This window comes from Oncorhynchus mykiss, chromosome 16 (assembly GCF_057628025.1).
Source record: "Oncorhynchus mykiss isolate SJ-2025 chromosome 16, ASM5762802v1, whole genome shotgun sequence".
In the NCBI taxonomy this organism is placed as follows: domain Eukaryota; kingdom Metazoa; phylum Chordata; class Actinopteri; order Salmoniformes; family Salmonidae; genus Oncorhynchus; species Oncorhynchus mykiss.
Genome location: NC_143037.1, coordinates 12,234,368 through 12,259,303, shown reverse-complemented (window position 1 = coordinate 12,259,303; position 24,936 = coordinate 12,234,368). Strand labels below are relative to the sequence as shown.

At 44.3% G+C, this 24,936-nt stretch overlaps 1 protein-coding gene and 1 long non-coding RNA gene across 17 annotated transcripts in view; both read left to right on the top strand.

Moving 5' to 3' along the window:
• The window catches only part of LOC110492836 (neurexin-1a), an 80,019-nt gene extending 61,074 nt beyond the window's left edge, over positions 1 to 18,945 (top strand). For 6 of the 16 annotated variants that reach the window (XM_036946190.2, XM_036946185.2, XM_090201911.1 and 3 more), the window contains 10 exons: positions 471 to 702; positions 844 to 1,034; positions 1,234 to 1,425; positions 3,312 to 3,431; positions 3,506 to 3,687; positions 4,737 to 4,908; positions 5,868 to 5,957; positions 7,866 to 8,179; positions 15,554 to 15,632; positions 18,555 to 18,945. In XM_036946190.2, coding sequence (XP_036802085.2) covers positions 471 to 702; positions 844 to 1,034; positions 1,234 to 1,425; positions 3,312 to 3,431; positions 3,506 to 3,687; positions 4,737 to 4,908; positions 5,868 to 5,957; positions 7,866 to 8,179; positions 15,554 to 15,632; positions 18,555 to 18,859 — 1,877 coding nt within the window. In that variant the 3' untranslated portion in view covers positions 18,860 to 18,945. The remainder of the gene's footprint in view (positions 1 to 470; positions 703 to 843; positions 1,035 to 1,233; positions 1,426 to 3,311; positions 3,432 to 3,505; positions 3,688 to 4,736; positions 4,909 to 5,867; positions 5,958 to 7,865; positions 8,180 to 15,553; positions 15,633 to 18,554) is intronic. The other 10 variants (XM_090201913.1, XM_090201912.1, XM_036946191.2 and 7 more) reach the window with 4 other exon arrangements.
• Positions 18,946 to 22,284: 3,339 nt separating this feature from the next.
• On the top strand, positions 22,285 to 24,676 carry LOC110511413 (uncharacterized). The gene is made up of 2 exons (XR_002471721.3): positions 22,285 to 23,589; positions 23,641 to 24,676. It is a non-coding gene; the product is annotated as an uncharacterized LOC110511413 (long non-coding RNA).
• Positions 24,677 to 24,936: the final 260 nt, after the last annotated feature.

Below are 24,936 nucleotides of genomic sequence, written 5' to 3'. Positions count from 1 at the left end.
AGAAAGGCTGGAGAAATGTCATGACAGCTGTTGTCCATAGAAACGTATAGATGGCGCGTCTCTGATCTTTGCCATTGAACACGCTTCTGTGGTAGCAAAGTCCATAGAGTGCCCTCTATACGTCTCTATGGGTCCCTGTAAATGCGGACTGTGACCAGATCTGGCGGCTCGAGAGACAGATTTTGAATGAAAAGATAGGTTAGCTGTACAGACATTGGGCTTACACTAGATATGACGGATTAAGCCGTACTTGTAGACTAGCAAGGCAGCGCCACAGACGAAAGGAGCAACTACTGATCAAAGCTGACGTTGCTCATTGTAATATTGTAATATAACGCGTTACTTTAGTTAAATGTAACAAGTAATTTGTAATACATTAGTGTTTTAAGTAAGTAACTCATCCCAAACACAGCACCTTACACGTACGTACACAACTACACACACCTCATCCTTGGTCATCTCGATCCTAGGTAAGAACGGTGATATCGACTATTGCGAGCTGAACGCTGTGATTGGTTATAAGAGCATCGTGGCGGACCCGGTGACGTTCAGGTCACGGTCGAGCTACGTGACCCTGCCAACGCTCCAGGCCTACTACTCCATGCACCTGTTCCTCCAGTTCAAAACCACCTCCCCTGACGGACTCGTACTCTACAACAGAGGAGACGGAAACGACTTCATAGTGGTGGAGCTGGTCAAAGGGTGTGTCTATACACTACTGCTACTGAACAGAGGAGATGATTCCACTTGATGAAAGGACTGGTCAGAGTTAGATATCTATCTACTATCTACTCAGGTATTAAAGTTGATATGCTAACGTTCCTAATCTCCCTCCCTCCCCAGCTACCTCCACTATGTGTCCGACCTGGGGAACGGGGCTCACCTGATCAAAGGGAACTCCAACTCTCCTCTGAATGACAACCACTGGCACAACGTCCTCATATCCAGAGACACCAACAACCTGCACACTGTTAAGATAGACACCAAGGTCACCACACAGACCACTATGGGGGCCAAGAACCTGGATCTCAAAGGTAACACACATGCACACGAATAAACTCACACACATCGACACAGACACATACACACATACTGTACATACCATAATACCTGTGTACTATGTATGGAGTCTCTCAGCCCTTGTCTCTTATAGCAGAGGGCAGTTCTGTCAGCTAAGCGAGACCCAGGTATGGAGCGAGGAGCTGCCACTCAAGCTGTGCTGTGTTCCTATAGGTGACCTGTACGTAGGGGGCGTGGCTAAAGAGATGTACCGTGACCTTCCCAAGCTCGTCCATTCCCGCGAAGGCTTCCAGGGTTGCCTAGCAACCGTCGACCTCAACGGCCGATTACCCGACCTGCTGGCCGACGCCCTTGCTACGACCGGACAGGTGGAGAGGGGCTGTGAAGGTACACACACACACACAGGTACACACACCATTAGCAATTACACAAAAAAGTCTAGGAAGACAAACACATACCAGGACCTCCCCCTTTTACGATTGCAGATCATAGCTAATTGTTGTTATTATTCTACCTCTTGCTCCAGCTAACAGCTGTTTTTATTTGTATTATTTATATTTCTGTTTTTATTATGTTGGAGATTATCCCCCTTGCTTTGGCATCTGGCTTTCTCTTCTCTCTCTGTCTCTCTCTCTGTCTCTCTCTCTCTATTCTCTTTCTTCCTCTCTCTCTCTCTCTCTCTCTCTCTCTATTCTCTTTCTTCCCCCTCTCCTCTCTCTATTCTCTTTCTTCCCCCCTCTCGCTCTCTCTTCTCTTTCTCCCCTCTCTCTTATCTTCCTCCCCCTCTCTCTCTCCTCTCTATTCTCTTTCTTCCCCCTCTCTCACTCTCTCTTCTCTTTCTCCCCTCTCTCTTCTCTTCCTCCCTCTCTCTCTCCTCTCTCTCTCTCTCTCTCTCTCTCTCTGTCTCTCTCTCTCTCTGTCTCCCTCTCTCTATTCTCTTTCTTCCCCCTCTCTCGCTCTCTCTTCTCTTTCTCCCCTCTCTCTTCTCTTCCTCCCCCTCTCTCTCTCCTCTCTCTATTATCTTTCTTCCCCCTTTCTCGCTCTCTCTTCTCTTTCTCCCCTCTCTCTTCTCTTCCTCCCCCTCTCTCTCTCTCTATTATCTTTCTTCCCCCTCTCTCGCTCTCTCTTCTCTTTCTCCCCTCTCTCTTCTCTTCCTCCCCCTCTCTCTCTCCTCTCTCTATTCTCTTTCTTCCCCCTCTCTCGCTCTCTCTTCTCTTTCTCCCCTCTCTATTCTCTTCCTCCCCCTCTCTCTCTCCTCTCTTTAATTCTCTTTCTTCCCCCTCTCTCTCTCTCTCTCTCTCTCTCTCTCTCTCTCTCTCTCTCTCTCTCTCTCTATTCTCTTTCTTCCCCCTCTCTCTCTCTCTCTGTCTCTCTCTCTCTCTCTCTCTCTTCTCTCTCTGTCTCTCTCTCTCTCTCTGTCTCTCTCTCTCTCTCTCTCTCTATTCTCTTTCTTCCCCCTCTCTCTCTCTCTCTGTCTCTCTCTCTCTCTCTCTCTCTCTCTCTGTCTCTCTCTCTCTCTCTAACTGTTTGTTTTATCAGAGGCATTTCTATGCTTTCTTTTTACTAACCATCTAACATATTTTGCTTGTCATTCTTTTTGGCTGACAAAAGTTGCATTGACGAAAGCTGACCTTCAAGGTAGATCGCTCTGTGTGTGCGTGTCTGTGTGTATTCATGTGATCAACTGGGTTTGAACCTGAGTCTCCTGCACACCACAAGACTGTGTTAACCCACTGGGCTAAAGTCTAGGGCTAGGCAGTAGCTCAGGGAGCTAATGCATGTTTTCAGGTCTCAGGCAAGACTCATCACGCGAGCCACCTCGGTTACACTCTTGCAGGTACGTGTGTGTGTGGTGTGTTCTGACATGACCTGTCCATGCCACCGTAGTGACATCTTCCCCTCAGCGACATCGTTCCTGTTTAAGTTAGAACACACCCTCTTCACCTCTGTCACTTGGAAGCATGATTCTAATCCCACCCCCTACTTCTAACCCCACCCTCTTCTGTTTGACCCCTCCCTGTATCTAGCCTACGGCTGGCCAACCTCATGGACAGACAGCTGCTGGATGTGAAGTGAATTGTAATAACAATTCAACAATCCAAAGGGGCTCAACTCTTAAAGGAATGGGTTCACTTAAAATGTGAATGAATCTGGTTTTTGCCTTGGCTGTTGTCGACCGATCCAGAGTTTTTAAGGGCTTATTCTGATTATTTTGTTACCTTCAGCATTCTCTGGTTGACATGAGCTTTTCTCGTGAAGAAGCTGAAGGATTTGTCTCTTTGGCTCTTCAGGTCCCAGTACTACCTGTCAGGAAGACTCCTGCGCCAGTCAGGGTGTGTGTTTACAGCAGTGGGAGGGATTTAGCTGTGATTGCAGTATGACATCATTCGGGGGACCGCTCTGCAATGACGGTGAGTCACTTGTTATTTCCTATGTCCTATTTCCTGTTTACTACTTCCTTTTTGAGCCAATTTGTTGTCCACAGCGGGGACCACTTATATCTTTGGTCGTGACGGGGGTGTGATCGTGTACACCTGGCCTCCTAACGAGCGCCCCAGCACACGGGCTGACCGGCTGGCGCTGGGCTTCAGCACACAGCAGAAACACGCTACTCTGTTACGGGTTGACAGCGCCTCGGGACTGGGAGACTACCTACAGCTACAGATAGTAAAGACTACACTGACCTCTACAGAATCACTGCACTCTGTCCTCCTCAACTCAGCACTCTGCTACACTACCAGCTATAAACCTTTCTCTCTTCCTATCCTCTCTCTCTCTCTCTCTCTCTCTCGCTCTCTCTCTTGCTATTTTGCTCTCTTTCTCTCTCTGTCTCTGTCTCTCCATTTCTCTCTATGTCTCTCCATTTCTCTCTCCATTTCTCTCTATGTCTCTGTCTCTCCATTTCTCTCTCCATTTCTCTCTCCATTTCTCTCTCTGTCTCTCTCTCCATTTCTCTCTCTGTCTCTGTCTCTCCATTTCTCTCTCCATTTCTCTCTCTGTCTCTATGTCTCTCCATTTCTCTCTCCATTTCTCTCTCTGTCTCTGTCTCTCCATTTCTCTCTCCATTTCTCTCTCTGTCTCTATGTCTCTCCATTTCTCTCTCCATTTCTCTCTCTGTCTCTATGTCTCCCCATTTCTCTCTCCATTTCTCTCTCTGTCTCTATGTCTCTCCATTTCTCTCTCCATTTCTCTCTCTGTCTCTATGTCTCTCCATTTCTCTCTCCATTTCTCTCTCTGTCTCTATGTCTCTCCATTTCTCTCTCTGTCTCTGTCTCTCCATTTCTCTCTCCATTTCTCTCTCTGTCTCTATGTCTCTCCATTTCTCTCTCTGTCTCTATGTCTCTCCATTTCTCTCTCCATTTCTCTCTCTGTCTCTATGTCTCTCCATTTCTCTCTCCATTTCTCTCTCTGTCTCTGTCTCTCCATTTCTCTCTCCATTTCTCTCTCTGTCTCTGTCTCTCCATTTCTCTCTCCATTTCTCTCTCTGTCTCTGTCTCTCCATTTCTCTCTCCATTTCTCTCTCTGTCTCTATGTCTCTCCATTTCTCTCTCCATTTCTCTCTCTGTCTCTATGTCTCTCCATTTCTCTCTCTGTCTCTATGTCTCTCCATTTCTCTCTCCATTTCTCTCTCTGTCTCTATGTCTCTCCATTTCTCTCTCCATTTCTCTCTCTGTCTCCCTGTCTCTCCATTTCTCTCTCCATTTCTCTCTCCCCAGGATAAAGGAAATATTCGGGTAGTGTTTAACGTGGGGACAGATGACATCAACATTGAAGAGACTGCTAAATCCGTTAATGATGGGAAGTACCACATAGTTCGGTTTACCCGCAGCGGAGGCAACGCAACCCTGCAGCTGGACGACCTGCCAATCATAGAGCGCTACCCCTCAGGTAGGGACCGACCACAGCCGACACCTGCTTGTCACAGCCAATCACATGACAGGGCTTCGGCTTCTTCCTGAATTAAAGGAAGTGACTATGTATCGCAACTGTTTCTATCAGTATTCATGTAAAGATGTTGCTTATGTTAATACTACATCATACTACGTTACTATTACCACTTGTGTTATGACTTGCTGAAGACCAAATGTGTATTTTAGGATGTTGTTTTCTCTGTTTAAACATAAAAAAAATATATATGTAGTTACACTTCCACTGTTGCCTTGACTCCAGGGAGTCTGTACTGACATAACTGGTCATGTATGTTGCTATGTTAAATAGTGTGACACTTAAATGAACCATGAAAACATTTAATACAGATAGCAGTTGTGATTTATTAAAAAAAGAAAATAATAATAGCCGTTGGGGCATTTGGCCAAACAGCAACACAATAAAAATGTAAATGTATTAACTAGACTGGGGGGGAAACGAAGAGGCAAAACTGATTGTATTTATTTTAGCATTGGGTTTTTAAACATTTTATATTGTTGTTGTTATCTTAAGTATTAATCATATATTTTCAGGAGTTATTAGCCGATCTGTTAGCTAAAAGGCTAAACACTAGACAGAGGTGTATGAGGGTTGATCTGTTAGCTTTAACAGTGATTATCATTATTATTCTCTTGTTTTATCAAACTCTCTAAACCCAGTCAGAGCTGTCTCCTGTCTGTCAGATGTTAAGTAACTGTTTAAATGTCTCTTTAAATCCAAGAGTCCAAGAACAGAAAGTCGATGTCTGCTTGCTGGTTGCTGCTCATGAACGTAACTCTTATTGAAGTTAATGACACAGCAACAATGTTCGGACCGACAGGACCTTGGTCAGGACTTTGACTTTCTCTTCATGGCTGTTTATTTTGTTGTCCAGCTCCTGTGCCAGGTGTAATTACTGTGTTTTCATCTTTAAATTAAAGGCAACATTGATAACGAGCGCCTGGCCATCGCTAGACAGAGAATCCCCTATCGGCTCGGTCGAATAGTTGACGATTGGCTACTCGACAAAGGTAAAAACATCATTAAAATGCCTTTAAACTTTCAGCTAAAAGTCAACCTGAAGGAAGTTGAAACTGTGACCATCAACTAACATCTAAAATGATAAATCCATAACTAAGTTTAAACGTTATAGTAACTGTTAGAGTATAATATTGTCAGACTGTGTAAACTGTAGTGTAACTGTACTGTTCTGTAATACAGTAATTTACTGTAAACTGTAGATAAAGAGAGAGGTAATAATACCAGGTTAAACGGACAATGGGAAGATTAATCTGAATAAATGTGAAACTAATACAGATAAAAATGTACTTGTTTAAGATATTGTTTCTCCAATTGTAAACATTTAAAGTGTTCACTAAAGCATATATCAATGTTGAACATCATAATCTGTATAGTCAAAGTAAAGTTCAGAACCAGATATTACATGTAAGACTTGAGAGATGTTCAATGCACTGTTTTGTTTCAAATTGACCTCTTAACCCTCAGCAGAGCTCCTTTAAATGCCTGAACTCCCTTTTAACTGTGACCAGAGACAAAGCTATGACCTGTGTGTGCTTCATAGAGCTTCATATGTCTTCATAATGCTTCCTTCATTGGGCTTCTTAAGGCTGTAATAACCATATTTGAGGATAATCAATCGATATGTCAACATGATGACTCTCTCATGATGCGTCTCCACAGCAACCGTCTCTCGGCTATCCCATCTATTCTCTCTTCATCCTACTCTTCCTCTCATCCTCCTTCCTCCTCTTCTCCTCCTCTCTCTCTCCAGTCTCACACTCCACAGTACATGTCCCATATCATGCTTTAAACATGCTAACAACATGCTAACAACGTACAACATGCTAACAACATGCTTACAACATGTGTACACCATGCTAATAACATGCTTATGACATGCTAACATCCTTACAACACCCTACCACCATGCTTACATCATGCTAACAACATGCTTACAACATACTTACAACATGCTAACAACATGCTTACAACATGCTTACAACATACTTACAACATACTTACAACATGCTAACAGCATGCTTACAACATGCTTACATCATGCTAACAATATACTTACAACATGCTAACAACCTGCTTACAACATGCTTACAACATGCTAACAACATACTTACAACATGCTTACAACATGCTAACAACATACTTACAACATGCTAACAACATGCTTACAACATGCTTACAACATGCTTACACCCTGCTAACAACACGCTTATGACATGCTAACATCCTTACAACACCCTAACACCATGCTTACAACAACCTAACACCATGCTTACAACAACCTAACACCATGATTACAACACCCTAACACCATGCTTACAACAACCTAACACCATGCTTACAACAACCTAACACCATGCTTACAACACCCTAACACCATGCTTACAACACCCTAACACCATGCTTACAACACCCTAACACCATGCTTACAACACCCTAACACTATGCTTACAACACCCTAACACCATGCTTACAACAACCTAACACCATGCTTACAACAACCTAACACCATGCTTACAACAACCTAACACCATGCTTACAACACCCTAACACCATGCTTACAACACCCTCACACCATGCTTACAACAACCTAACACCATGCTTACAACACCCTAACACCATGCTTACAACACCCTAACACCATGCTTACAACACCCTAACACCATGCTTACAACACCCTAACACCATGCTTACAACACCCTAACACCATGCTTACAACACCCTAACACCATGCTTACAACACCCTAACACCATGCTTACAACACCCTAACACCATGCTTACAACACCCTAACACCATGCTTACAACAACCTAACACCATGCTTACAACTCATTAACATCATGCTTAATGTGTGTATTATCATCACACGACGATGCCTATGTATGCGTGTGTGTGTCCAGGCCGCCAGCTGACCATCTTCAACAGCCAGACGACGGTGACGGTAGGAAGAGGAAAGGAAGCAGGTCAGTTCCAGGGTCAGATGGCCGGTCTCTACTACAACGGACTGAAGATACTCAACATGGCCGCCGAGGGACACGCCCACATCCGCCTGGAGGGCAGCACACGATTGGTTGGGGACATGCCCTCCTCCTCCATCACTCCCCAATCCAGCGCTGCCGCCGGGGGCAACCGATTAGATCCCGCCCCCAATGCCGGCGACATCACCACGACAACCGCCACAAATAAGAAGCAAGGAGGAGGAACTACGCAGCAGGTAGGAAACGAACAATGACGCTATCTAAGGCATAAACAGGATAACTTAGCTATTCGTAAACTCACACATATAGATTTTAAAAAACAATTATTTTACCTTTATTTAACAAGGCAAGTCAGTTCGGAATAAATTCTTATTTACAGTGGCCTACCCTAGTCAAACCCTAACAACGCTGGGCCAATGGTTCACCGCTCTATGGGACTCCCAATCACGGCCGGTTGTGATACAGCCTGGAATCGAACCAGGGTCTGTAGTGTGACGCCTCTAGCACTGAGCAGCAGTGCCTAAGACCGCTGCGTCACTCGGGAGCCCCAAATAGATACCATATACAGTGCCTAAGACCGCTGCGTCACTCGGGAGACCCAAATAGATACAGTGCCTTCAGAAAGTATTCATACCCCTTGACTTATTTTTGTGTTACATTTTGTTGCGTAATTTTTTCTATTTTCTACATTGTAGAATAATAGTGAAGACATCAAAACTATGAAATAACACATATGGAATCATGTAGTAACCAAAAAAGTGTTAAAGAAATCAAAATATATTTTAGATTTTAGATTCTTCTTTGCATTGATGACAGCTTTGCACACTCTTGGTATTCTCTCAACTAGCTTCACCTGGAATGCTTTTCCAACAGTCTTGAAGGAGTTCCCACATTTGCTGAGCACTTGTTGGCTGCTTTTACTTCAATCTGCAGTCCAACTCATCCCAAACCATCTCAATTGGGTTGAGGTTGGGTGATTGTGGAGGCCAGGTCATCTGAAGCAGCACTCCATCACTCTCCTTCTTAGTCAAATAGCCCTTACACAGCCTGGAGGTGTGTTGGGTCATTGTCCTGTGGAAAAACAAATGATAGTCCCACTAAGCGCAAACCAGATGTGATGGCGTATCGCTGCAGAATGCTGTGGTAGCCATGCTGGTTAAGTGTGCCTTGAATTGTAAATAAATCACAGACAGTGTCACCAACTAAGTACCCCCACACCATCACACCACCTCCTCCATGGTTCACAGTGGGAACCACACATGCAGAGATCATCCGTTCACCTACTCTGCATCTCACAAAGACACGTCGGTTGGAACCAAAAATACCCAATGTGGACTCGTCAGACCAAAGGACAGATTTCCACCGGTCTAATGTCCATATCTCGTGTTTCTTGGCCCAAGCAAGACCCTTCTTCTTATTGGTGTCCTTTAGTAGTGGTTTCTTTGCAGCAAGGCCTGATTTACGCAGTCTCCTCTGAACAGTTGATGTTGAGATGTTTCTGTTACTTGAACTCTGTGAGGAATTTATTTGAGAGAGGCTGAGAGAGGCTAACTCTAATGAACTTATCCTCTGCAGCAGAGGTAACTATGAGTCAGAAATGGATTTGGACTCAAATGTGTGCTGCAATGAGCTGTGTTAACCTGCTATGAGCTGCTATGAAAGTTATGACCTGCTATGACCACCGCTTGTCTGCTATGACTAGTCAGGAGGTTATGATGATGAACAGGCTCTCTGTGTGGAGAGGGATTCTGGGTCATGAAATGTTCTGCCATGCTCAGAATTTTTTTTATCCAATGATGCGAGTTGCCATGGAGATAGTGAAACCTCTCTCTCTTTCTGTTGTGCTCCATAGTGCATAGCTCCTCTGGGTATAGGCTGCCAGCTGTCTCAGACATAAATAATGGAATACAGAGCTGTGAGCCTCAGGCATCAATAATGGATCTGGATGGATGGATGGATGGATGGAGGGTTTAAGTGACTGAGTGAGACACAGGCTGAATCCCAAATCACTCCCTTCCCCTCGCCCTTCGGCCCTCCATTGGCACTTTCACGTGCACCTCCGCCATATGCACAAGTGTCCAAATGCTGAGGCAGTGAAAATGATCCAGGGTGTAGTGGCTAATTAGACCCTCAGCAAGGCTGCAGGCTTCAAAGCTAAGTGCTATCCCCTTACCTACAAAACAACGGAGAGGTGTTCCTAATTATATGTCACATGCATTTGTTTATGTCGGATTTGGAGACTTGACACATGTAACAGATGAAATACCTCCCAAATGAAATGTTTAACTGTTACTAATCTTTACATCTGGTGGGATTTGGGAAATAGAATTTCATGCTCATTTTATTATTTGAAAGTGGAACATGAATTGCATCATTCAAATCACCAGTGTGTCCCGACGTTGATGGGTTTACTGATCCCCTCTCCACTCTCTGGAAGTCACTCTGAGCAACACGTGACACCGGAGGGCCCTCAGAGCGAGTTGGTAGGGGCGAGGTGGTGGTTTGAGATTCACCGACAGTGTTGCTCTTTACACCTCAGGTGTGTGTGTGTGTGTGTGTGTGTGTGTGTGTGTGTGTGTGTGTGTGTGTGTGTGTGTGTGTGTGTGTGTGTGTGTGTGTGTGTGTGTGTAGTCGATGGTATACCAAGATAGGAATTAGGTCATATGTATGCTTGATATGGTGCAGTGGGTGTGTGTGTGTGTTTCTTCCTGAATTTAGTGAGATTCCCTCCTATGAGTCTGAATTATTAATAATGTTGAAGAGTGTCAACTCTGTCTCACTCTGCTCAATTTAGTTTGGATGTGTGTGTGTGTGTGTGTGTGTGTGTGTGTGTGTGTGTGTGTGTGTGTGTGTGTGTGTGTGTGTGTGTGTGTGTGTGTGTGTGTATGCTTGTGTGTGTGTGTGTGTGTGTGTGTGTGTGTGTGTGTGTGTGTGTGTGTGTGTGCGTGTGTGCGCGTGTGTGCGTGTGTGTGTGTAAGTATAGCATTTGTGCGTGTGTGAGAGCGTGCGTGCGTTCGTGTGTTTTATGGGTAGAACCAACTATAGCAACCTCAGACCCCCCCCTCTCTCGCTCTGTCTCCTCTTGCTCTCTCTCTCTCTCTTTCTCTCTCTCTCTCTCTCTCTCTCTCTCTCTCTGTCAGCAGTGATAGGTAGTTAGTGTATCAGTACATCTCCTATTCTCTCCTCGTTTCTCCACGCTGACAGAGCTGCTGCTAACAGATGTGTGTGTGTTTCTGAAGACAGTGGCAGAGCAGTGTGTGTAAACCGTGTGTGTGTGTGTGTGTGATGTGATGTGTGAGCTAGGCAGTCAGGCAGGCATGGACGCTCGTTGGCATTGTTCAGCTGATCAGGTACTGATTTTACTCCTTCAGCATGATCACATCTTCCTCCTTCAGTTCATCTCTCTATCATTTCCTTTTCTTTTCTCTCTCTCCCTTTCTTTATCTGTCTCTCACTCGCTCTCCCTTTCATTATCCATCTGTGCTGGAAGGGAGCATGCATCACTGCCAGACAAAGAGAGGGAGAGATAAGGCTGTAGAGGAGAGACGGAGAGGCGGAGAGACGGAGAGGCGGAGAGACAGAGCGATAAAGAGGAGATGAGGCTATAGGAAGAGGTTGGCATTGTTCAGGAGTGCAAGTGTGGAACAGACTTTTAATTGGCTCACTTTTAATTGACAACTTAAAAGGGTGGCTGAAGTTTGATTGACAGGTCTGTAGTTTGATTGGCATGTGAGTAGAGGTCAGCTGAGGAAACAGTTCCCTTTTGATTAGATGGAAAATGTTGAATCAACTTGGATTCTAATGGTATTGAAAGGCTGTCTTTAGTTATACCAGTTTGATCAAATCAAATCCCATTTTATTCGTCACATACACATATTTAGCAGATGTTATTGCGAGTGTAGCGAAATGCTTTGTTCCTAGCTCCAATAGTGCAGCAATATCTAACAATACACAACAATGCACATTTAAAAAGTAAACGAATGTAATTAGGAAATATAGAAATATTTAGGACGAGCAATGTCGGAATCCGGAGTATATATATATATATATATATATATATATAGTACCAGTCAAAAGTTTGGACACACCTACTCATTCAAGGGTTTTCTATATGTTATATTTTCTACATTGCAGAATAAAAACTATAAAATAACACATGGGATCATGTAGTAACCAAAATAGTGTTAAACAAATTAAAATATATTTTATTTTTGAGATTCTTCAAAGTAGCCATGACAGCTTTGCACACTCTTGGCATTCTGTCAACCAGCTTCATGAGGTAGTCACCTGGAATGCATTTCAATTAACAGGTGTGTCTTGTTAAAAGTTCATTTGTGGAATATTTTTCCTTCTTAATGCGTTTGAGCCAATCAGTTGTGTTGTGACAAGGTAGTGGTGGTATACTATTTGGTAAAATACCAAGTCCATATTATAGAAAGAACAGCTCAAATAAGCAAAGAGAAATGACAGTCCATCATTACTTTAAGACATGAAGGTCAGTCAATCCTGGAAATTTCAGTGCAGTCGCAAAAACCATCAAGTGCTAGGATGAAACTGGCTCTCATGAGGATCGCCACAGGAAAGAAAGACCCAGAGTTACCTCTGCTGAAGAGGATATGTTCATTAGAGTTAACTGCACCTCAGATTGCAGCACAAATAAATGCTTCACGGAGTTCAAGTAACAGACACATCTCAACATCAACTGTTCAGAGGAGACTGTGTGAATCAGGCCTTGCTGCAAAAAAAACACTACTAAAGGACACCAATATGAAGACAAGACTTGCTTGGGCCACGAATCACGAGCAATGGACGTTAGACCGGTGGAAATCTGTCCTTTGATCTGAGTCCAAATTGCGATTTTTGGTTCCAACCGCTGTGTCTTTGTGAGACGCAGAGTAGGTGAACAGATGATGTCCCCATGTGTGGTTCCCACCGTGAAGCATGGAGGAGGAGGTGTGATGGTGTGTGGGTGCTTTGCTGGTGACACTGTCAGTGATTTATTTAAAATTCAAGGCACACTTAACCAGCATGGCTATCACAGCATTCTGCAGCAATACATCATCCCATCTGGTTTGCGCTTAGTGGGACTATAATTTGTTTTTCAACAGGACAATAACCCAAAACACACCTCCAGGCTGTGTAAGGGCTATTTGACCAAGAAGGAGAGTGATGGAGGGCTGCATCAGATGACCTGGCCTCCACAATCACCCAACCTCAACCCAATTGAGATGGTTTGGGATGAGTTGGACCGCAGAGTGAAGTAAAAGCAGCCAGCAAGTGCTCAGCATATGTGGGAACTCCTTCAAGACTGTTGGAAAAGCATTCCTCTTGAAGCTGTTTGAGAGAATGCCAAGAGTGTGCAAAGCTGTCATCAAGGCAAAGGGTGGCTACTTTGAAGAATCTCAAATATAACATTTATTTTTATTTGTTAAACACTTTTTTGGTTACTACATGATTCCATATGTGTTATTTCATAGTTTTGATATGTTCACTGTTATTCTACAATGTCGAAAATAGTAATAAAAAAAAATAAGAAGAAATAAGAAAAACCCTTGAATGAGTAGATGTGTTCAAACTGTGTGATTGGATGTATATACATTACAGACAGAATATGGATAGAATATTAAATATATCTGAAGAATATTATCTGTACAACAATAGTTAAATAGGGTGGCCTTGACTAGAATACAGTATATACATATGAAATGAGTAAAACAGTATGTAAACATTATTAAAGTGACCAGTGTTCCATTATTAAAGTGACCAGTGTTCCATTATTAAAGTGACCAGTGTTCCATTATTAAAGTGACCAGTGTTCCATTATTAAAGTGACCAGTGTTCCATGTCTATGTGCATAGGGCAGCAAGCCTGTAAGGTGCAGAGAGATGGAAGATTACAGTAACAGGTATCACATTGATCTAAAGATCTGCTTACAGATGTGATTTTTGATTTGCTAATTAGCAAAAGTGAAATCTATCACATGGTTGCAAGAAGTAGCTGGCTGATGTAGTGATTCATTTGATGTTAGCTTGTATAGTGCTTTTGTGCTAGACTTGTGTCGTGCTGCATTTCGGTTATCTTGGGACGCGTATTCGTCAAAATATTTTTCGCCCATTTCTTTTGTGAGGTTTTTATGGATTCTAGTCCTCTTCTATGTTGGGTTCTAGACCTGTTCTATATATCTGGTTCTGCTGTTCTCTCCTGTCTCAGTACAGAGGTTAGTTATGACTACTGCAATGCATCACACTTCCATTTTAATTCATCACTGACTCTGTGTGGCTTTAACACATGCACACACACACACACACACACACACACACACACACACACACACACACTTTCTTTTTCTCTCCCTTCCTCCAACACTCCATTCCTCTATTTCTCTCCCTCTTCTCTCTCCTCTCTCTCTCTCTCTCTCTCTCTCTCTCTCTCCTCTCTCTCCTCTCTCTCCTCTCTCTCCTCTCTCTCTCTCTCTCTCTCTCTCTCTCTCTCTCCCTCTCCTCTCTCTCCTCTCTCTCTCTTCTCTCTCTCTCTCTCTCCTCTTCTCTCTCTCTCTATCTCCCTGTTCTCTCTCCTCTCTCTCTCTCTCCTCTCTCTCTCTCTCTCTCTCTCTGTCTCTCTCTCTCTCTCTCTCTCTCTCTCTCTCTGTCTAGTGGTGAGTGTCAGTGTTTCGTGTCTCTCAGTGAAACACTCCCTTTTTATTTCCCTTCGTTTTAATGGCTTGAACTTGGAGTTGCCATGGCAACGGGAGGGTGAGGAGAGAGGGCGCTGCCAGAGAAGGGGTGGGGGGGGGTTGGTCAAAGGAGCATCTTCTTCCCTTGTGTTGCTGATAGGACATGGAGATATGGGCAGAGACATGAAGGATTCATAGTTACTACACTGTACTGTATACTGTTGGTTAGTTACTGTATTATATTTGATATTATATATGTACCAGCCTGATCACTGGAAATAGACTAGGAATTCAGACGTTTGAAAAGGTCCTGATAACATCGATATTTGCCTTCCTCTGCACTCTCCGATTGCCCAGCACTGGCGCAAATTCATGAAGCTCGGGTCGGAGCAGGCCCGAGAGGGGAGGAAGAAAGGAAAGAGAGAGGAGGAAGAAAGGAGAGAGAGGGAGAAAAAAGATAGGGTAGGAGAAAGGAGAGAGGTCGGAGAAGAAAGGAGAGAGGGGAGGAGAAAGGAGAGAGGGAATGAGGGAGAAGAAAGGGAAGAGAAGGAAGGGGAGGAGAGAAGGATGAGTATATTCCTCCCTTGTGATTAGATCACAGCTGGTAACTAACAACTCTGTCTTCTCACTCGCTCTCTCCGCCTCTCTTTTCACAATTTGGCAGTTTGCCAGGACGTGTGTGTGTGTGTGTGTGTGTGCGTGCGTGCGTGCGTGCTGTGTGCGTGCGCGAGGATGTCATGTTCATGCATCCAGAAAATCTAAATGTGTTTGACTTCACATTGAGCGTTGTATTGTGTTCTGTTTGTAGAATGAGAGGAGCTCTCTGAAAATAGATTACATGTAGACATGTAGATATCATTAACGTGAAAGGCTCCAGGGATGAATAAATGACTAAAAAACAATAGTGTGTGTTTTATGATCTAACGTCTCTCTCCAGTCAACAGACGACCTGCTGGTGGCATCAGCTGAGTGTCCCAGTGATGACGAGGACATTGACCCATGTGACCCCAGCTCTGGTAATACATACCATATAGAGTACATTATACTACTACTGCTATAGTACTACTATACTACTACTGCTATACTACTACTGCTATAGTACTACTGCTATACTACTACTGCTATAGTACTACTTCTATACTACTAACCTCACACACTAACAGTCTGGCTAGACTAGATTGAAAAACTATTTTAGAAGGTTTAATGTGAAGCAGAAAGTTTACCCTGCGATCACCCTGCGATTACTGCATTAAATTCTGCAGTGCAAGTGAAAATAGAGCACTGTCCTATATTATTTTCCCAATAATAATAATACTTTTTTATTTTACCTTTTATTTAACTAGGCAAGTCAGTTAAAAACAAATTATTCTTTACAATGACAGCCTAGGAACGGTGGGTTAACTGCCTTGTTCAGGGGCAGAATGACAGATTTGTACCTTGTCAGCTCGGGGATTTGATCTGGCAACCTTTCGGTTTCTAGTCCAACGCTCTAACCACTAGGCTACCTGCCGCATACATATCATTTTTATATCGCTTTTCATGAACTGAAAGACGCTTTACAGTATCAAGGAAGCCAAAATCTAAACAAAAACAATGCCAGATTAAACAGAAAGATGCTGGCAGCCAGATTAAACAGAAAGATGCTGGCATCCAGATTAAAAAGAAAGATGCTGGCAGCCGGATTAAACAAAAAGATGCTGGCAGCCGGATTAAACAGAAAGATGCTGGTAGCCAGATTAAACAGAAGGATGCTGGCAGCCAGATTAACCTGTCTACGATACTGGTTCCCAATTGGGGATCAACCCTCCCACGTGCAGCTGAAACGGTGGCGCATGGAACGCAAAAATATTCTTAAAAATATTTAACCTCCACACATTAACAAGTCCAATAGCTCAAATGAAAGATAAACATCTTGTTCATTTAGCCAGCAAGTCAGATTTCTAAAATGTTTTACGGCGAAAACATAGCACATATATATGTAAAACCACCACCAGACACAGCTCATTTCAATAGCCAAAACATGCAATCAACAAACGCAGGATTAAAAAATAAATCGCTCACTAACCTTTTGAAAATCTTCATCAGATGACAGTAATATGACATATTACACAGTACATATTTTTTTTTTTCAATAATATGCCATTTATATCCATAAATGTCCATTTACAGTGAGTTCACCTTCAGAAATTACTCAAAAACGCCCGCAGGAAATCTATGTAGCGCGGCAAGATAACGTAAAATAGACATCATAAACTTTGACTAAATATACATGTTCTACATATAGTTAGAAAGATACACTGCTTCTTTATGCAACCGCTGTGTTAGATTTATTTTTAACGTTACAGAAATCGCACACTATTCCATATTGTGAGACAGCGCTCAGTTCCAAGCTACATTTCCACGTAATGTTGGAGTCAACAGAAACACAGATTTAAGCATAAATATTCCCTTACCTTCGATGGTCTTCGTTCAGAATGTTCTGGAAGGCTTCATACTTACCCAATACATCGTTTGGTTTCAAGTCTTGCGTCTTTGTATTAGCTACTGCTAATAACATCAGCTGAAATGCACCCAAAACGTCCTCTGGTCCGGATAAGTTGCGCATCAAAACTTCGAAATTACACATTATATGTCGACTAAACAGGTCAAACTAAGTGCAGAAGCAAGCTTTATGATGTTTTAGACGTGCAAAACAAACTTCAATTCAATCGGCCATCGTCTGCCCTTCTCTTCAGTGCTGGAAACAAAGGAATGGCTGTGACCAATTCGCGCCCATACGCACAGCCTATTCTCTCGTGGCACGCACTAATTTCACTCCCATAGGGTCAATTCTCGCGCGATTTGAACGGTTTGAAGCCCTAATGAAAGAGGACATCTAGCGGAAGAGATAGAAAGTGTCCGCAGAATCATAGCTGGTTGGGAAGGGTGGGGGCCATGACGTCAAAGTTGCTCCAACTTTCATGGCCACAAAAACTAGTTTGGAAGAATGCCTGCCCTGTGAGTTCTGCTATACTTACAGACATAATTCCAACGGTTTTAGAATCTTTAGAGTGTTTTCTATCCAATAATAATAATTTTATTTGCATATATTAACAATTTTTGACAGATTTTTTTTCCAGTTTACTAGGGGTACCCAATCTCTCCAAAGGGGGCGTATGTCTGCCATATCCTCAACAGGTTTTAAGCAGAAAGATGCTGGCAGCCAGATTAAACAGAAAGATGCTGGCAGCCAGATTAAACAGAAAGATGCTGGTAGCCGGATTAAACAGAAAGATGCTGGCAGCCGGATTAAACAGAAAGATGCTGGCAGCCAGATTAAACAGAAAGATGCTGGCAGCCGGATTAAACAGAAAGATGCTGGTAGCCGGATTAAACAGAAAGATGCTGGCAGCCGGATTAAACAGGAAGATGCTGGCAGCCAGATTAAACAGAAGGATGCTGGCAGCCAGATTAAACAGAAAGATGTTGGTAGCCAGATTAAACAGAAGGATGCTGGCAGCCAGATTAAACAGAAAGATGCTGGCAGCCAGATTAAACAGAAAGATGCTAGCAGACAGATTAAACAGAAAGATGCTGGCAGCCAGAATAAAAAGAAAGATGCTGGCAGCCGGATTAAACAAAAAGATGCTGGCAGCCGTATTAAACAGAAAGATGCTGGTAGCCAGATTAAACAGAAAGATGCTGGCAGCCAGATTAAACAGAAAGATGCTGGCAGCCAGATTAAAAAGAAAGATGCTGGCACCCGGATTAAACAAAAAGATGCTGGCAGCCAGATTAAACAAAAAGATGCTGGCAGCCGGATTAAACAGAAAGATGCTGGTAGCCAGATTAAACAGAAAGATGCTGGAGGCCAGATTAAACAGAAAGATGCTGGCAGCCAGCATGGAATAAAATACTCTCTCTATCTCACCCTCTCCCTTCCCTCCTCCTCCCTCCAGCAGCCCACCCCCCTCTCCCGGAGGTCAAGCCGTTCCCGGGGACGTCGGAGGTGGTAAGGGAGTCCAGTAGCACCACAGGCATGGTGGTGGGCATCGTGGCAGCCGCCGCCCTCTGCATCCTCATCCTGCTCTACGCCATGTACAAGTACCGCAACCGGGACGAGGGCTCGTACCACGTGGACGAGAGCCGCAACTACATCAGTAACTCTGCCACCCAGCCTAACGGCAGCACCAAGGACAAGCCGCTGGGCATCGCCAAGATCTCCAAGAACAAGAACAACAAAGACAAGGAGTACTACGTGTGAGGAGAGGAGGAACTAACTAATGACATTTATATACACCCGTGGAGGCTGCTGAGGGGAGGACGGCTCATAATAATGTCTGGAACGGAGCAACCATGTGGTTGATACCATTCCATTGACTCCATTCCAGACACATTTATGAGCCGTCCTCCCCTCAGCAGCCTCCACTGACATATATACATATACATGTATACACACATACAGGAGGACATGCTCTGATACACACACTACACAAACACACACACACAGAAAATTACACACACACACACACAGAGAGTGAGACAAAGAGACTGTCATGAGGGCAGAGGCCCATGCTGTACAGTAATAGCCACTCACCACAGCCTCTCTGTGTTCAACCAGAATATAGCAAGCAGATAGTAAAGGACCAGAAAGGGGCAATTATTTTAAAGGACCAGTCTCCCGTCTCTCTCTGGTATAAACTGTCCTGTGGACTCAGAGAGAGGAGAGGGGAGCAGAGTCAGAGAGAGGAGGGGGGAGCAGGGTCAGAGAGAGGAGGGGGGAGCAGGGTCAGAGAGAGGGGAGCAGAGTCAGAGAGAGGAGGGGGGAGCAGGGTCAGAGAGAGGAGAGAGGAGGGGGGAGCAGGGTCAGAGAGAGGGGAGCAGAGTCAGAGAGAGGAGGTGGGAGCAGGGTCAGAGAGAGGAGGGGGGAGCAGAGTCAGAGAGGGGAGGGGAGAGCAGGGTCAGAGAGAGGAGGGGGGAGCAGGGTCAGAGAGAGGAGGGGGGAGCAGGGTCAGAGAGAGGAGGGGGGAGCAGGGTCAGAGAGAGGAGGGGAGAGCAGGGTCAGAGAGAGGAGAGGGGAGCAGGGTCAGAGAGAGGAGGGGGGAACAGGGTCAGAGAGAGGAGGGGGGAGCAGGTCAGAGAGAGGAGGGGGGAGCAGTGTCAGAGAGAGGAGGTGGGAGCAGAGTCAGAGAGAGGAGGGGGGAGCAGGGTCAGAGAGAGGAGAGGGGTGCAGAGTCAGAGAGAGGAGGGGGAGCAGGGTCAGAGAGAGGAGGGGGGAGCAGGGTCAGCGAGAGGAGGGGGGAGCAGGGTCAGCGAGAGGAGAGGAGAGCAGAGTCAGAGAGGAGGTGGGAGCAGGGTCAGAGAGAGGAGAGGGGAGCAGGGTCAGAGAGAGGAGGGGGGAGCAGAGGAGGGGGGAGCAGGGTCAGAGAGAGGAGGGGGGAGCAGGGTCAGAGAGGTGAGGGGGGCTGGTCAGAATAGGAAAGAACCGAGAGAATGCTTGTCTTCTGTCATACAGAGACAAAATCATAATAACCAGATTAACACCCTGATAAACTCAGTTATAGTTGAGTGTAAGACTGGTGTTTTGTCCAATGGTATAACACCAGATTACCTGAACCTAGCCCTAACCCACAAGTCAGCAGGATGGACGTTACCCCGGCAACAAGACAGGAAGAGCCACACCCACCAGGGTTGCCATGGTGGCTTGATACGCCGACTCGCTATAGGTAGGTGGGAGAAGGAGCTTTGTGTGTTTCAAGTGTTGCTGGGACATTTATTGTACAAAACAATACAACGTCACAACGTGATATCAACCTATCAACACTATGGAAACAAAAGACTTTGACTCTGGAGAGGAGACCAGACACCAGAACTAACTACCTACCTACCTATCTACACATACCACATATATATATATATATATATATATATATATATATATACACCAAAATGTCATCACTGACTCTATGATGGCAATGAAATGTGAGATGATGATGACGAAGACGCTGATGAAGAAAAGAGGAAGAATGAAAATGTTTGCAGTTTAAACTCTTTGGGGAAATTGTTGCACGTTGAATTATCTTACTCCATGTGTTGCTAACAGAGCAGAGACTACAGGGGTTACTCCTAAACCCAGCACAGCTATGACCTACCACCTGACCTACCGACTGGGTTTATAATAAACTACCACCTGACCTACCACCTGACCTACCGACTGGGTTTATAATAAACTACCACCTGACCTACAACCTGACCTACCAACTGGGTTTATAATAAACTACCACCTGACCTACCGACTGGGTTTATAATAAACTACCACCTGACCTACCGACTGGGTTTATAATAAACTACCACCTGACCTACCACCTGACCTACCGACTGGGTTTATAATAATCTACCACCTGACCTACCGACTGGGTTTATAATAAACTACCACCTGACCTACCACCTGACCTACCGACTGGGTTTATAATAATCTACCAACTGGGTTTATAATAATCTACCACCTGACCTACCGACTGGGTTTATAATAAACTACCACCTGACCTACCAACTGGGTTTATAATAATCTACCACCTGACCTACCAACTGGGTTTATAATAATCTACCAACTGACCTACCAACTGGGTTTATAATAAACTACCACCTGACCTACCAACTGGGTTTATAATAAACTACCACCTGACCTACCAACTGGGTTTATAATAACTACCACCTGACCTACCACCTGACCTACCAACTGGGTTTATAATAAACTACCAACTGGGTTTATAATAACTACCACCTGACCTACCACCTGACCTACCAACTGGGTTTATAATAACTACCACCTGACCTACCACCTGACCTACCAACTGGGTTTATAATAAACTACCACCTGACCTACCAACTGGGTTTCTAATAAACTACACCTGACCTACCACCTGACCTACCAACTGGGTTTATAATAAACTACACCTGACCTACCAACTGGGTTTATAATAAACTACCACCTGACCTACCAACTGGGTTTATAATAAACTACCACCTGACCTACCACCTGACCTACCAACTGGGTTTATAATAAACTACCACCTGACCTACCACCTGACCTACCAACTGGGTTTCTAATAAACTACCACCTGACCTACTACCTGACCTACCAACTGGGTTTATAATAAACTACACCTGACCTACCAACTGGGTTTATAATAACTACCACCTGACCTACCACCTGACCTACCAACTGGGTTTATAATAAACTACCACCTGACCTACCAACTGGGTTTATAATAAACTACCACCTGACCTACCACCTGACCTACCAACTGGGTTTATAATAAACTACACCTGACCTACCAACTGGGATAATAATAAACTACCACCTGACCTACCAACTGGGTTTATAATAAACTACCACCTGACCTACCACCTGACCTACCAACTGGGTTTATAATAAACTACCACCTGACCTACCACCTGACCTACCAACTGGGTTTCTAATAAACTACCACCTGACCTACTACCTGACCTACCAACTGGGTTTATAATAAACTACACCTGACCTACCAACTGGGTTTATAATAAACTACCACCTGACCTACCAACTGGGTTTATAATAAACTACCACCTGACCTACCAACTGGGTTTATAATAAACTACCACCTGACCTACCAACTGGGTTTATAATAAACTACCACCTGACCTACAACCTGACCTACCAACTGGGTTTATAATAAACTACCACCTGACCTACCAACTGGGTTTATAATAAACTACCACCTGACCTACAACCTGACCTACCAACTGGGTTTATAATAAACTACCACCTGACCTACCACCTGACCTACCAACTGGGTTTATAATAAACTACCACCTGACCTACCACCTGACCTACCAACTGGGTTTATAATAAACTACCACCTGACCTACCAACTGGGTTTATAATAAACTACCACCTGACCTACCAACTGGGTTTATAATAAACTACCACCTGACCTACAACCTGACCTACCAACTGGGTTTATAATAAACTACCACCTGACCTACCAACTGGGTTTATAATAAACTACCACCTGGTTTATTCACTTCAACATAATATACTTCATTTACGCCCAACAGGCCATTATTACTGGGCTTAATAATGACAGACAGACAACACATAACAACTGGATCAATACATGGTGGTCCTCTGTAGCCCCATTGGTAGAGCATGCAACATCAGGATTGTGGGTTCAATTCCCGCTGGGGTCACCCATAAGTTAAAAAGTACATTGCTTTGGGTAGAAGCATCTGAGAAATGGCATATATTATTATTGCAAGATCATATATCAATCATCAATAAGAAGATGGGACAGATACAGGACACGCAACAACTTAATTTGTACCCAATCAACCTTCCCTCGCCTCCCAACACACAGCAGATACTGACCAACCGAGGTGTGACTGGGCTACAGTGTCGCTGAGAGGCCGGGTGGTGTGTTTGTGTCGGGGTGCGGTTTAGTGAGTGACCCTGGTGTAAAGGCAGGATATGTTCCCCTGCCACAGGCCCAGCCCTGTTTACCAGCCTGTGCTATAGACATTACATGTACAACTGACTGTACCTGCTCTGATGAGTGTTTTATATCAACAATGTCTGTACAATAATCCAAAACTGAATATTACGTGTTATCATGTGTTTCTATAGCGATAGAGCTGTTCATGATGCCATTGGCTAAGAGAATTTGAGTTGATTTACTGTCATTGGCCCTCCTTCTCTGTGCATCCTGTTGCTTCACCTCATTGGTTGATTGTCCCGCCCGTTGTCCAGGTGATCAATCCCAGCCAGGCAGGTGTGTGTGTGTGTGTGTGTGTGTGTGTGTGTGTGTGTGTGTGTGTGTGTGTGTGTGCGTGCGTGCGTGCGTGTGTGTGTGTGTGAGGGCGGGCGATGTGGAGAAGGTTGAGGGGGTGAGTATGATGTCATTCAGAGTGTGTAAGACTGTTTGTGTCTTAAAATGGCACCCTTTTCCTCTAAAAGTGCATGACTTTAGACCAGAGGCCTATGATCTACGTGGCTCTGGTCTAAAGTAGTGCACAGGCTGCCATTTGAGACACGGGCTAACTGTAGGAACAAAGCAGATAGAAATTCACTGTCCAGAACGGGCAGAACTCTCCATTGTTTCTGATCTGCTCATTGTATTTGTATCTGCTGTCAGTGAACTCCCCCAGGTCATCCAAGCAATATTGCCAGCCAATCACATGGTTGCATGGGAATCAGACTGTGAGCGGGACATAAATCATTAAAGAAAAAGTAGTAAATAAACTGGAAAATGTAACTAATTATTTCCCCTCTCTCCCTGTAGTCTATCCCCTCTCTCCCTATAGTCTATCCCCTCTCTCCCTGTAGTCAACCCCTTCTCTCCCTGTAGTCAACCCCTTCTCTCCCTCTAGTCTATCCCCTCTCTCCCTCTAGTCTACCCCCTCTCTCCAACTCTTTATCTTTCCATATATCTCTATTTCTCTCTGTTCCTCTCTCCCTGTAGTCAACCCCTTCTCTCCCTCTAGTCTACCCCTTCTCTTCTCTCCCTGTAGTCAACTCCTTCTCTCCCTCTAGTCTATCCCCTCTCTCCCTCTAGTCTACCCCTTCTCTTCTCTCCCTCTAGTCTACCCCCCTCTTACTCTCTTCCTCTAGTCTACCCCTTCTCTTCTCTCCCTCTAGTCTACCCCCTCTCTCCCTCTAGTCTACCCCCTCTCTTCTCTCCCTCTAGTCTACCCCTCTTCCTCTCTTCCTCTAGTCTACCCCTTCTCTTCTCTCCCTCTAGTCTACCCCTCTCTTATTCTCTTCCTCTAGTCTACCCCTCTTTTCCTCTCTTCCTCTAGTCTACCCCTCTCTTCCTCTCTTCCGTCTCCTCTATGCTCTATATCTGAAGTAAAGAAGAAGCATTGAGCTGTGGTATTGTTCATAAAAGTGTTTGTTTAGCCTTTTAATTTTATACATTTTCTACCGTATTTTACTTTTATTTTTATTGTTGCAGTTCTTTGAAGAACATAAAGCGGACATTTATTATGAAAAATAGTTTTGAAGATCTAACGAGTCAATAAAATATTACCCAAGTGAAGTTACCATGATTTCTATTCTAAAATATTAAAATAAGTGCAGTTATTTTTATACATTTCCTGCAAAACACTCCATTTCTTTAACTCTCCCTCTAACCCATTCTCTCTTTCTCTCCTCCCCGTTCTCACTCAATCACTACCTTATACCTGCCTCTCTCTCTCCCATCTCCATCTCTCGTTTCTTCTCTCCCTCTTTTTCTCCCCCTTATGGTGAAGGTTGACAGTGCAGTTTTGCTTTCATCACTGTGGACCCTTTAATTTCTCTCT